Source organism: Chironomus tepperi, unplaced genomic scaffold (assembly GCF_022539635.2).
Source record: "Chironomus tepperi strain 1889 unplaced genomic scaffold, CSIRO-AGI_Ctep_v1 contig_172, whole genome shotgun sequence".
Taxonomy (NCBI): domain Eukaryota; kingdom Metazoa; phylum Arthropoda; class Insecta; order Diptera; family Chironomidae; genus Chironomus; species Chironomus tepperi.
Genome location: NW_027226294.1, coordinates 781,737 through 795,626, shown reverse-complemented (window position 1 = coordinate 795,626; position 13,890 = coordinate 781,737). Strand labels below are relative to the sequence as shown.

Sequence of the window (13,890 nt, the reverse complement as noted above, 5' to 3'; positions counted from 1 at the left end):
CAAATGAGACAATTCGTGTGTATGTGAATGTATACAGAATGATATGAAAATTTAAATAAATCCTTCCGGTGCTTTTTATATTCTTTTCTTTCTCATTGTTTTTCAATGCTTTTTTACTTTCTGTGGTGAATAATTCAATAATTTATTATCAATTTTATTATGTATAATGTTAGTGTTGCTGTACGTTGCTTTCTTCCTTAGACTGTATAAAGTAAAACCAGTAAAGCGAGCGAAACTTGATGGAGAATGGAAAAGTTATTTTTTTATATATATTTTCATTTCTGAGGATGAAATTAAATTGAATGATTGAAGATTTGTTTGTATATCGTTAAATAACCTCACAGCGAATATTTTTTATGTACATTGAACACAAATACAACTGGAAACATTCGCAACATTTGAAAGATTTTTCAGTAACTTTACGTCAGAAATAAAATATAATACGAACAGAGCAGCCATAATCGATGACTTATTTTGATATTATCTCAGATTCAAATTCTCATGAGAAACATTATAAAAGATTGCAAAATTTTATCAATCTAAAAAGCTATGACTTGCATCCCATTTTCAAATTGCTATTCATCATTCAATGGAAACATTTCCGAGATCCACCTCTGAGTCTATTGATATTTTTCATGGATATTCTTGATATCAAATTTGAAGAACCATGCTACATTTTCAGAATTTTGATGTTATGATGATTGAACCAAAAAAATCTCGCATTTGAAATTGTTCAAATTACAACAAACAAATTTGCGTAGGTAAAAATATTTAGATTTTCTCAAACTTTTAACAGAACACATCTTTTTTGCATTCTTCAATAGTAATCTACATAAACAAATATAAATTTTGTGTTGTAGCCATTACTTTTTACTGCAATGGAAAAAACTTGTATAAATTGTTAATGGCGCGCATTGCATTACCTACTAACAAATGAATTAATTGTGAATCTAGCACGCAATATTATATTCGTGAGATAAGATATATAAAGTTTTAGCAATCTATTTTTTTCATGTGATTGTTGAAGTTGATGGGATAATATTACTCGTAGAGTCGATTTTTTAAGACAGTTGTGAATAAATGATAACTCAATTAAGTTGAAATAAATTACACTTTTTTATTTATCTACATCCTTATATCAAATGTCTGAAGTTGATATTGTAATTACTTCCTACACTATTTTACGACTTTGAAACTCAATTTTCCTCTAGGATTTTTTTTTTCTCGTTAATTATAAATAATCCAATGTTGAAGATAGATGAACTTTGATTTACGTTCTGTATGTATCCAATATTGGTCGGGAATATGTAATTTTATTATTTTATTTTATTGTAGAACTTCTATATAGGATTCTACAAATTTATTTTTCTAGTGATCACAAGAATTTTCACAGTTTCATTTCACTTATTTCCATTTTGAAGCATTTTCTTTATTTTATAAAAAATATATTTTAGAAATGAATTGATCATATTTCATAGATTTTATTTATTTATTTTCACTTCTTTTGTATATATAAAAAATTATTTTCCATCAGCTATAGCACTGTTAAACACACAAAATATTTTTCTTTTTTCTTTGTATATAAAAAAAGCGGCGATATGATCGGTTATGTATTTATATGTATTATTTTCTTAAAGCGTATAACAGCAAAACTGATGTTTCAACTCTGACAGCGAAAATTAAACTAAAGTGAGTTGAGTTAACATGAGTTCAGAAATTAATTTGCTGCCAAAGGATTTATATCAAAAAAAGAAAGAAAAAAAAGTACGTTTCAGGCCGTTGTTGCGATTGTGCAATGTTAGTGCCGATTGAGATCGACCGAATATTTTTCCAAATGAGTTTTCCTTTCTATTAATTTCTCCTTTTTTTCTCTCATTCTCTCGTTTTTCTAATTTTCGTGAGAAAATCTGCATGTATGATCTCGTTTTTCTCACATTTTTTGTAACGGTTGATTCGTTATTACAACGAATTTCCGTTGTTTTCATTCTCTTTCAAAGCAAATTTGAACTCTGAATTATAAAATATTGAAAGCTCAATTGTTCGTGAAAAAGCTTTCGTTCGTTTGGTCATTTTTCTCTTTTAAATTAGCATTTTCTCTTATTTCTTTTGAACTCTCTCCCTATTATTTTTCTCAAGAATTCTCAAACAATTGTCGTTTCTTTTGAATTTTTTTGTTTAAAAAAATCAACTTCCTTAAAAATCTATTTTACATTTAATAATTTTTGAACGAAATTTCGACAAAAATACGAAATGATTCAAAATATTTTCTATTCAGAATGTGACATTGGATTTGACCATGAAAAGTCAATTTTACAAATTACTTTTCTGTTGTTGACTAATTGCGTGAATATTTAAAGATTGTACCTTAATTGATGCATAGACATACTTAAAATAGAAATTGATTTTCTATAACAGAAGCAATTTATGACAAATTGAAGTTTAATAGATAATGGTTTCGTGAATAAATAAATAAGTTAGTAATGTCCATTTGGATAAACTATAATTCCCATATCAACGTCACAAATTTAATGCTGTTGCATATTCATGTATTTTGAGTTAGTATAGTATACAAGAAACAGTTCATCTTTCCGTTATTTATATGGTATTATCCTGACAAATATGCAGTGTCATTATTAAATTAATCCTTAGAATTATAGAATAAGCACTAACTGAGATTGAAATAATGCTTGTCTAACTTCCTATCTTCCTCATGGAAATTAATTACAACTGACATTTTTGTCATGACTATATTTGAGGTAAAAACTTTGTTATGAATAACTTAAACTTGACCTAAACTAAACTCAAGCAAAATATAAATGACATCAAATCACCACAGCTATAATTCTTATCATTTAAATAAATGTATCAAATCATGACTTGTGGCTTAAAATCCATCATTTTATTATTATGACTTTGTACTTCCCACTCATAAATCTAGGGTCTCTAATACAATTTCACAAAGCCATAAAATGCTTATTTAGAAGATAATCATTAAAGATAAGAAAGAGAACTGCTTAATGCGTTGATGTTGTGTATTTCTTTCATTTCTTCCTTTTGTTTCTTTTCAATTTTCTCGCTTATTTTTTTAAATCGATAATTCCTTTTATAACATTTGTGTTAAATCGATACAAATTTTTACGACATTTACTTTCTACTCTATCTTTAGAATCTCCTGATTTATATTAAATGTTTATGGATGAGTACGGAGAAGTTATAAATTAAAAAGTATTAAACTTTGCACTTTATAATTTACTTACATTTTCTTAAAAGTATATTGGAAGAAAATATGAGCAAACACATACATACAATGTATTTCGCTTTTATTCTCTAAGGAGTAGAACGTAAAAATCTCATAAGGAATTTAGATGTTCTTCTTTATCGTGTCATATATGGTTGGGCGAGAATATTTATACAGCACGTAAAGTAAACTTTGAAGAAATCGATTTTAACGTGAAATGACAAACATCGTAAGAGGATAAGATTCTATAAAGTAAAGTATAAGTGACACAAAAGACTACATTAAAGCTAAGTCATCACCATTAAAGTTTCAAAGTTCATACAAGTTGTCTCGTTTCAATTCTTTGCAAGTAATAAAATATTATATATATTTCTTTTCAAATATTTGCAATAAAATTAAAGTAGTGCGTGAGTGGCACGACTAGCTTTCCCCTAAATATTTAGCTCTGGTAACATTCTGTGCATTCTTCCTGTTCTTTTAATTTTTTTTTTTGCTTCCATTTCATAAATGAAATTACAGTCAAAAACAAATTTTTATTTCAATGATAGTCACGAAATGTTTTATTCTATCCTTTAAGGAAGAGAAATTCAGCAGAAATTTCCAATTTTCTTTTAAAATCAAATTAAGAAAGTTTTCCAACTGTTTGAATTATCTATGAGTTTACGTCATTGTCAACTTCTGTTGCCAATTTGTCTTTATGCTTATTTCACGCTGAAATTTTTGTATAAAGCTCAGCAGGAACTTTATTCATATGGGTAGGTATGAACAAGCAGCATGATTCGAGATAATTTTTTTCAATGGCGTACTAATAATACAAGCTCATCATTTGACAGTTAGTAAATTGCTTAAAAGCAAGAAAAATAGTCGTTAAATAGGAATAAGACGAAAAATTGAATTAAATTAAAGGCAGACAAAGCGGAAGTCAATTAAATAGTCGGCATGAATTCTATTACTGCTATTATTATGATATAATATGAATGTTGACACAATTTATCGATCCATTTTTTTTTCGGGCACAATATAACGTTGATATGTTGCTATAATCATCTATCATAATATACAATATCAAATAAACATTTTCTTTGTTGAGCGAAAAAAACGTCATTAAATATAATAGACTTCTGATGATACTACAAAATTAGGATCGATTGTTTTGGACGTCACCACAAGTTTATATCATTTTTATTTGATTTTTATTTTTTGAAAAATATTTCAACTGACAAAAATAATTTTACTTATTTACATTTCTCTCCAATCAATAATTTCATCACTTGACAACATTTTCAATTTGTTGTGTAATTTTATTTTTCCACTGACACTTATTCTATACTAACGATTCTCACAATAAAATAAAGCGCCCAAGTAGATAAAATGCTATCTGAGAGGCAATTAGAATTAATTATTTAATTATTGAAAGTAGAAGGAAGCGTAATGATAAGGCTTTATTGATGGGCTATAAAGAGATTTACGAGTACTGCATTATCTTCAATAAGAGATAAATAAAATAAACGTATGTACATTCTATGGAAACAGCTGAAAAGCTAATATTAGAAGTAAATTCATTTAGGGGTATTACGAATATTTAAACACCAAACTAAAGTGATTAATGTGTCCCAATGGATATTACTATAATTAAATCAATAAAATATCAAAATATTAAAATGATGATCGAGGATTTTAAACGCATTTTTATCTAATTCTCTAAAATACCTGGGATAAGAGATCACATGCCTCTCCCTGCCAGCAGAGTAAAGTGAAGTTATAAGCAGTATAGATGGCATATGATTGAGATTGAATGGAACTAATTGGACTTTTTCTCTAGCCAAACAGGTTAAAATATTTAATTAAGGAGTCAACCAAAAATATTTATCTTGTGAAATCAGAAATGTATCTATCCTTTTATTAAAGCTTCCATTGTATGACAAATCCTCTTTTCACCTCAAACCAAATACAAACTTATTATTATTAACAAAGAAAAACCCTTCTTATTTTTGTAAAGTATCCAGATTCTTTTATCTGATATTTGAGACATCAACCTTGTCTTTTTTATCCATTTGATATTGTTTGGATCAATAGTTAGTAAAGAGGAGAGTGAGAAAAGAAGAAGACCAAAGTTTTTCAATATAAATAATTCAGAAGTGGTTTTAAAAGAGAGGTTGGGAAAATTGGAGTTCTATTATTTTTACTGTGAGAATTCTCCACATAAAAACGACAAATGGATGAAATAATTATAATGAAATATCTGATTTAAAATGAATTGAAGGCCAAGTTCTAATAAATCGATTTATCAAATATTTTTGGACACGAATTTAGAGTGGATATTAATGTATTCTGAATGATACTATTAGCTACGATTTGAAAACGAAATGGACAAATTCAAACTAAAAATTCGTCAAGCTAAAAATAGCATATATAGAAAATTTCCATATTATCGCTTCCATTTCATATATGCTAGAAATGATAATTTTGCTTATCTAATTTGTGACATTATTATGGCTCCCAAAATTGTGCAAAAAAAGGGATGCGAAATAGAATATTCAAACCTGAAGAATATTCTTTTATATTTATATCATGAAAAAGTCATCAAAATCAAACTGAGAATGAAATCAGCTTTATTCATAATATATACTTATTCCATGAATAAGAGCCTGCTTGTATTTTTTATATAATAACATTATGTTAAATATGAAAAGGAAAAATAAAATTGAATTTCCTCATGTATGAAAACTTCTGAATTGTGTTGAGAAAAAAGGGAGGAAATAAAGGAAGTAAGATTTAGTACAACAAAAGTTCATAAAATAATAATCGTAATAAAATTACATAATTTTTTTCATAAAAAATTCCTACCAATAAAAATGCGATTTTGTACGAAAATTGATTAGCATTGTAATTTCATAAAAATTACAATAAACAACGCCAATTTCTTATTTTATGAATCCTCAGTACCTAACATGAACGAGTCACACTTTCAACCTTCTTCGAATTTTTTACATTTGCATAAAATGTTCACGAAAGGGTTTTTATTCAGTTAATAAATAAGCCACCCTTTATATAAAAAGGAATTTCTCGTGACGTAGAAGTAAATCCACAGTTTTTTTGTATGTACTGCGATAATTCCCAAGAGATTTAATTTTCCAATTTGATTTCGTTAACAATATTTTCTTTTTTATCAAGAATCTCAAATCTCAATTTAAACTTTTCTTCCCTTAATAATTCATAACCTTCCCTTTTTAATTTTTAACAAGTAAGTTATGCTCTTGAATGATAAACTAATTAGTTGTGTCGGCAAAAAAAGTAAGTGTAGAGCAGTGGTTGCCAACCAGTTTACTGTAGAATATTCTCAGGTATTCTGTGAAATACTTTTTGTTTCTTAAAAACCTCAAAAAAGAAGCAACTTTTCAAATTTTAAACTTGACATTCAAAACTCAAAAGTTATTAATTTTTTAGAAAAGTTTTATGGTTTTTATATCAATGAATATAGTTCTGAACACATTTACTTTAATAGTGGGAGATGGCTTTTAAAAGGTTGGTCACCACTGTTGTAGAAGGATATATGACAAGTCACCGATGAATTAAGTTAAATTATATGAAATTTGTACTCTTTTTACAAAATTTAATATTTATGATACTCTTCCTTAATCCATTGTAACATGTTAGAAACATATTATAGAACAGATCCTCATTCATATTTAAATAATATTAATTTTCGCTTTTAGTTTAATTATGACACTATTAACCCTGTTGATGCTTTTTTATGACGCAATGAAATCGCAGTGGAATTGAAGCATAATAGTGAAGATTAATATATTTCTAATTTTTAATGATGTTCATAAACATTTGAGGAAAGGACAAACGAGGACAAAATTTTATCGTAATGCGTTATTTTTAAAGCTTTTACTAGATTAATACATAATGAATACAAAACATTTATTATTAATGCAAATAATATTATGTAAAAATTTTATTATGCAGATTTTAATATTGTTATTTCGAATAAATGTTTCGAGTAATTAAAGCGACTCCAGTAATCTGTAATAATCATATTTACGAAGGTCAATGATTGAATTAAATTGTGCTGCGAAAATTAATAAGTTTTGTCTCCCACGTTTTGGGCGCGAAAAAGATAGCATTAATGAAACATGACATCTAGGAGTGAATAGAATAAATTTTCACAAGTGTGTATTCGATCTATACCGGATAAATGTGTGTCTCCTTTCCATACTGGAAATAAAATACTCTCTCACATTCCCCACGCGTTGTCGCAGAATATGTTGACGTACTTTTCTACAAAAAATAAAGTTCCAAAAGGAAATAAAAGCACACGACATGATCCCCATGAGTACATTGAGAGGTTTATTATTATCAATAGAATTTCGTGTTTCTCTCAGCGCACACAAAAGTTTTTATGATTTTTTCATTCATAAAGTCACGCGATGAGTTAAGTCTTATGAACTTTCCGACTTTTTGGTATAATCATTTTGAACGATCTATACGATTGCAATGCTTAACTATGTCAATATGCTTTAATCTTCAGAGAAATATTTTTGTTTCAATGTCATCCATGCTCTACATCAATGAATATTAAATTTCTCCAAAATAATAAAGAGTCATGCGCAAAATTTATTTTCTTTACTTTCTCATTTTCATCATAGAAAAAGCAAAGCAGAAAGCTCTTCGTTCTCAACATTAACTGTGTATTTGTGAAAAATGTATACATATTACAAATATCTAGCAGGGACGTCGAATGCCTTTCACATACATACTCTTATGTTTATATCCGTTTGTATGTTTTATTACACGCTTTGATGATTATTTCATGTTTATTTACAACACTTACCATATAAGTTACAGTCTTAGCTAAAAAAATATTCAGTATGTATTCAATATTTTTCACGGAATTATGATTAAGCAACGTGACGATATCGGCATGAGAGCAAAGAGTATATTAAATAATACTATTTATAAACATTTCCTATTTTCTACTTTATGGTAGTCTGAATTAACAATCACAGTAAAAAACCAGGAAGAAAAATCATAAGCATTACCATGTGTGATTAGCTTTAACGCCCTCAAGTGAAAAATATCCATATATGTTGTGAATTGAGGAAGAAGGATATTTCGTTTCATAATTTACATTCACAATGCATGATGAGCACATTAGTTACCGTCAGATGCTGTTTAACCCTCTTGACTTCTTTCATTCCTTTTTCTTTCGCATTATTCATTAGGATTTGAGATGCCTTCACTCATATGTAAATATCTGAATAGAGACTTACCTATAAAAGAGAAGAAAAAGTAAAGAAAATATTTATATTGTTATTCTATCAATGTTTAGAAAGATGATAATATGAATATATGTTGCGTGGAACAAAAGTATTCAAGTGTGTAAAAACTTTTCGTTTCATTCAATGATTTATGTTTTCTGATGGTAAAACTGAATTTTAAAATAAGAGTATATAAAATTACTAAAAAAATAAATAGAAATTTTCCATATTCCACAACTGTCTAAATTTACATTTCCATCTCCAAAACTGGCTGATGAAGAATATTTTTAGTTTCATGGAAAATTGATTTTTTTAGTGTTGAAAATTTACATATGTAAACAGTAATAATTTTCATGTAAATATGTACAAAATAAATCATATGTTCGTTTTCTTCGTGGTTTAGTTTGTACAACGTAAAATAAAATCGAAAGATCATAAATAAAATTGAATGTCAATGTTGTATATTGAGTGTATTTTATTTTATTGTTATGGATTTTTATCATATTAATTCATCTTTTTCAAACGCAATACGCTTATTACGACCAATAAAGTTAAGTTTCACTTTAAAAAATAAACCTTGAAACCCAATGAGTGCATGACAAAAAAGGTTCATGTAATATCAACCCAAAAAGTACTTCAATTATTTAATTTTTACTCTTAAAGGTGAAGCATCATTTTATGCTTAACATCTTTATCTACATAGACATTAGAATGACACCTATCAAGTTGTTAAGGCTTTTTTCATGACACTGAAATTTTCTCGGAACATCTACTTATCTACTCATTGCTCAACTCGTGTATACAATAACGATTTCAATTTTCTTTCATTTCTGTAAACTTTGCGGAATTGTAAGTAGGCCACTGTCAAAAAGTTGTGTTAAAGCTTTCAACATGAATACATCCTCTCCAATTTTTAGCTACAAAGTATCGCATTTGCTCTGAAATTGACTAAACGACTCCATTCACTAAATGTTTCAATGTAAAAAGAAGGATTGGGCACGTGCTTTTGTGCAAAATATAATGAAACAGGATACATAGAGCATGGATGTAAAAGAAATATATGATGATAAAACACGCATGAAGAATGTGAAAAGTTTACAAAATGATGAATTTCACGAGACTACAAAAGCGCAATTAGATGGCATTAATATAACATTAACATAATAAATGACATGAGGATGAAGAGATGATAGGAGAAACAAAAGAAACTTTTTCATTCTTGATTAATTACCGTTCATCAAAGCGGTTGCTACTCCGACTAACAATAGATGATGTACTCCATACTGATAGTGAGCGTGGTCTCTGTAAAAATTTAGAGCCACGTCTTGCACTATTTGGAGCATCCATTGGCACACAGCTGTTGTCGTTTGTATCTGGTGGAAAATTGACATTTCGTCCTGCTTTTGAACTCGACGGTGATATTGAATTTTCATCGGACATTCCCGGCAGAGCGCTATAGCTTACTCGATATCTGTCCATTTTTTTCATACATAATTGATTGTTTTTTGTTTGGCTTTTTTGCCAATTGGAAGATATTGGATCCTTATTAACATTTCTTTAACATTTTTATGTACTTTATATTAATTTTTTTCTTCCTATAAACAATTCTCTATTATAATCATTTTAATGAATTTTTGGATTTATCTTTTTCATTTTCTATGTCAATGTTTTCTTCTCCTTTTTTATGACAATCTTTATAAGACTAAAACATTTTTCGTCATTCCGTCACGATCATAATCGTTTCATATGTACATACTAGAAAATTAAGAATGTTATGATATGGATGAGAATATTTGAGCAAACAAGAAATATCTTTTAATCGTCAGGCATTATACGACTAGACAGAAATGAAGCTAGGATTTTGATGAAAGTGTCCCTGATACTTAAATATAATTTTTTTAATAGCTAAAAAATATATATAAGCAGATCCTGAAGATATTTTGAATTACTTGGGTCGATTGAACAACATGCAGAGAATCCCCCTGGCTACACGCTTGACAGTAGATTTATATGATATTTTCTCTTTCATATTTTCGCTCTTAAAAATGTCACAAATTCATTTTTCTACATAGACATATCATATTCCACAGGAATGCTTGAAGTAATTTACGAGCCTTCTATCTAGAGAAAAAAGCTATTATTTTTATTTTTTCATGCAAAGCATTTTAAGAACAACTTGAGTTGTATATAATAGCTCCTATTAAAGACGGTTCTCAAGATATAAATTTATTGTTGAAAATGTAGAGGCATTTTTTACCACATTTCCTGAATTCTTATCTAACCCCACCTAGTACTGAGGTTTTTCCAATGTTTTACTTTCTCTTTATCTCTCTTGGTCATAATGGTTTGCGTGATAGATTACAACAAAGGTATGTTATCACACACCACAAATGCTTTGAGAAATTTAAAACTTTTATTTACAGTCAGCTCAAAGGTGTCTGGGAAAAAAGTTTTAAGTGCAAAAATCACAGTACTGACAAGCCAATATATAAAATGGTTTCATATGGGTTTACATGAGCACATTATGTTCACTTTAATTATTGTTGTTATTTATTCAATGAGATCAATATATATTATTCAATACAGCATGATGATATTGATGATAGGACGCGGAAGCCATTTCATAAAATATTTACGACAGTATCCTTCAAGCATTTATTTTCTTAATTTCCAATATTTTATTCATAATATAATTACCCATTAATTAATTTATTAAGTATAGCCTTCAGCTCTACATTTAATGGAGCAATCAAATTGCCTTTTGAAAAATACAATTTCATTAAATTTTTATAAAATCGAATTTCAAAACTTAAAGCAATTGGTGATTTTATACTTAGTGCTGTTCATATTTGCAAAGAAATAAAAGTTTATCAAGCATTAATTATAAAAATTCCCGTAACAATCCTGTATTTTCTTTTTGAATTAATTAAATATAATATTTCCGTTAGTAAATACAGCAAAGTAAAATCATAAAACAAAATATGATTACTTCCTCAGGCAGGAAGGTGGTGAAATGGATAAAAGTTCATAATAACAAAAACTGAATGAAACGGGAAAACTTTTTCTTTAATAAACAAAATGATTTTGGCTAAAATATCACAGACATATTTAAGCTCGTTATTGTGACCATATTGCGTTTTTTTATAGTTTATAAGCTAGGCATACTGAGAATTTCAGATCATTAAATATTTATGGGATAACCGCTAAAACGTTATTAAATTCTTCCCTTTGTTTATTAAAATGAGTGAAAATGAAAACTATTATGCAACATTTCCTGATGAACATGCTAGCCTTGAGCTTAAATTAGGAGACCATGAATTTGATAGATTATGACTTTTATTTGATCTAGAAAATTTCCCTTTTCATATCGTAAACAAAATTGTACTTGTTGTAATCACACCCACACTTCGTTTTATAAATACAAAATTGTAACTTCATGAATTTATAGAATTAAAATTTCGTGGTAAAATTAAAAATTCAAGTAAACGTCCATTATGCGGAGCTGCTAGTTACATAAATACATTCTATTCAAATTAATGTGAGAAAATATTCTAAATATAGAACCAATTTCAACAAAGTTATTTAAAAAAAAAATAACGAGATAGAGAAAATTTGAATAAAAATGGACATGGATGATTGTCTCTCGGGGCAATTAAAGCTTGAAGCTTATCGAATCAAATTGTTAGATTTCTAATTAGGAGTTTATGCATATGAAGCTCATCAGCATGAAAATACCCTTAAGCTTTATTGCTATCACAATAGTAAAATTTCGTAGAAGAAAATCTAGTCAACACATTTCTTTTATTCTATATTAAAATCCCAGAAGATTATATTTAGAATGATAAAATGAAAACTTTTCGAGAATATGATAAAGTCCTTTGCTACAACATTTGAAGCAATTGTCGATAATAATGGGAGCATGTTGCATGGATTTTTTTGCAACACTTTATGTATGAAGATTAAAAAGTAAATTGATTTTTCAACAGAAGTTTAGTTGATTCTTCTATTGAATTACACCAATAAAAAAATAATATAAAAACTGATAAATATAACATAAAGTTCATTTAATTTCATGTCATCTGGAAAGTGGCATGTTTGACTTTATGTATGCATATGAATGTTTCTGCAGCAAACATGTTATGAGCATTTGTGTCATTGTTTATAACATTTACTTTGTCAAAGATATGAAAAATATTTTTATATTTATTGTTTGCATTTGGGAGTCGACAGGGGTCGTTAAGAATTTTGTCATATGTTTCAAAATATTTTCACGATTATTATACTCACTTTTTCGTGAATGTTTTCAAAATTGTTCTTATAAATTTTCATTTCGCATATGCGAGCAATTGAAATGAATGAAAAAGTAAAATATTTATTTTTGCACGAAACATAACTTTGTAATTTACATATAAAATAAATAATAGCAATTTAAAGGTAGATCAAACATTCATACACACTTTTATGAAATACTTTCAAATATCAATAAAAAAGGAATTCTATTCCATTTTAGACCCTTTGGTTTATTCTAATACCCAGATGCTCCTACAATCTTTTTATAAATGTCAAAAACAAATATGTGGAAATAAGGTATAATAAAAGCAGAGCCAAAAGACATTTTTAAAGGATTTTATCTGACAAATGTTTATCCTAAAGCTTTTTGACTATCCAAAGGACCACATCTTGGCTTCATTCATAATATATTCAACACAACTCTTTTCATTTCTACCAAGTATGTTTTTCAAACGTCCCTCTCTTGATTATTTTATTTATTCCAATTCTCTTCGCCCTTTTCAACACGTATTCGTCATGGACAGATTTGAGATGTTTTGTTCGCTAAATGATTCAGCTCTTTTTTTATCAGAAAAAGTTACGGAAATTCAAAATAAAAGTTTTCTAATTCGTTAACCTTTTCTTTTTTAAACATGATCTTTTATTACTTTTTTGCTTGATTCACAAAACATTTTTGCTGTGATCATCAGCGTGATTCTATTTTTTTCTCTAATTCAATATTTTACGTGGCACATAAATAAACCGATCTCAATGTCCGGAACAAATCAGTTGGAACATTAAAAGATTTATTTGAACAAGATGAATCTTTTTCATTTATTATTGGTAAGAAGAGGTCTCATTAGTCTTTAAAAAAGAATGTTATACAAAGTTGAATGATATAATTTTTTTCAAATGCTTACAACAATGTTCAACAATGCTCAGCGTTTAAATTTCATTATTATGATTTAAGGAAGCACATAAAAACCACACAATGCAAAACTAGGAATGCATAAAACATTTTCAAATAAAATGCCACAGCGTAAAAGAGATAATAAGATTTTTTTATTAGCTTCAGGAGAAATATTGCAAGGATGTAAATTGTAAGCTTTGTTCAACAAT

General features: G+C 27.8%; 1 protein-coding gene across 5 annotated transcripts in view; it reads right to left on the bottom strand.

Moving 5' to 3' along the window:
• The window catches only part of SLO2 (slowpoke 2), a 73,641-nt gene that overhangs the window by 41,795 nt on the left and 17,956 nt on the right, over nucleotides 1–13,890 (bottom strand). For 4 of the 5 annotated variants that reach the window (XM_070638262.1, XM_070638265.1, XM_070638263.1 and 1 more), the window contains exon 1: nucleotides 9,734–10,097. The exons of the other annotated variant lie outside the window; for it this stretch is intronic. In XM_070638262.1, coding sequence (XP_070494363.1) covers nucleotides 9,734–9,990 — 257 coding nt within the window. In that variant the 5' untranslated portion in view covers nucleotides 9,991–10,097. Of the gene's footprint in view, nucleotides 1–9,733; nucleotides 10,098–13,890 lie in introns of those variants that run through there. 5 annotated transcript variants of the gene reach the window in all.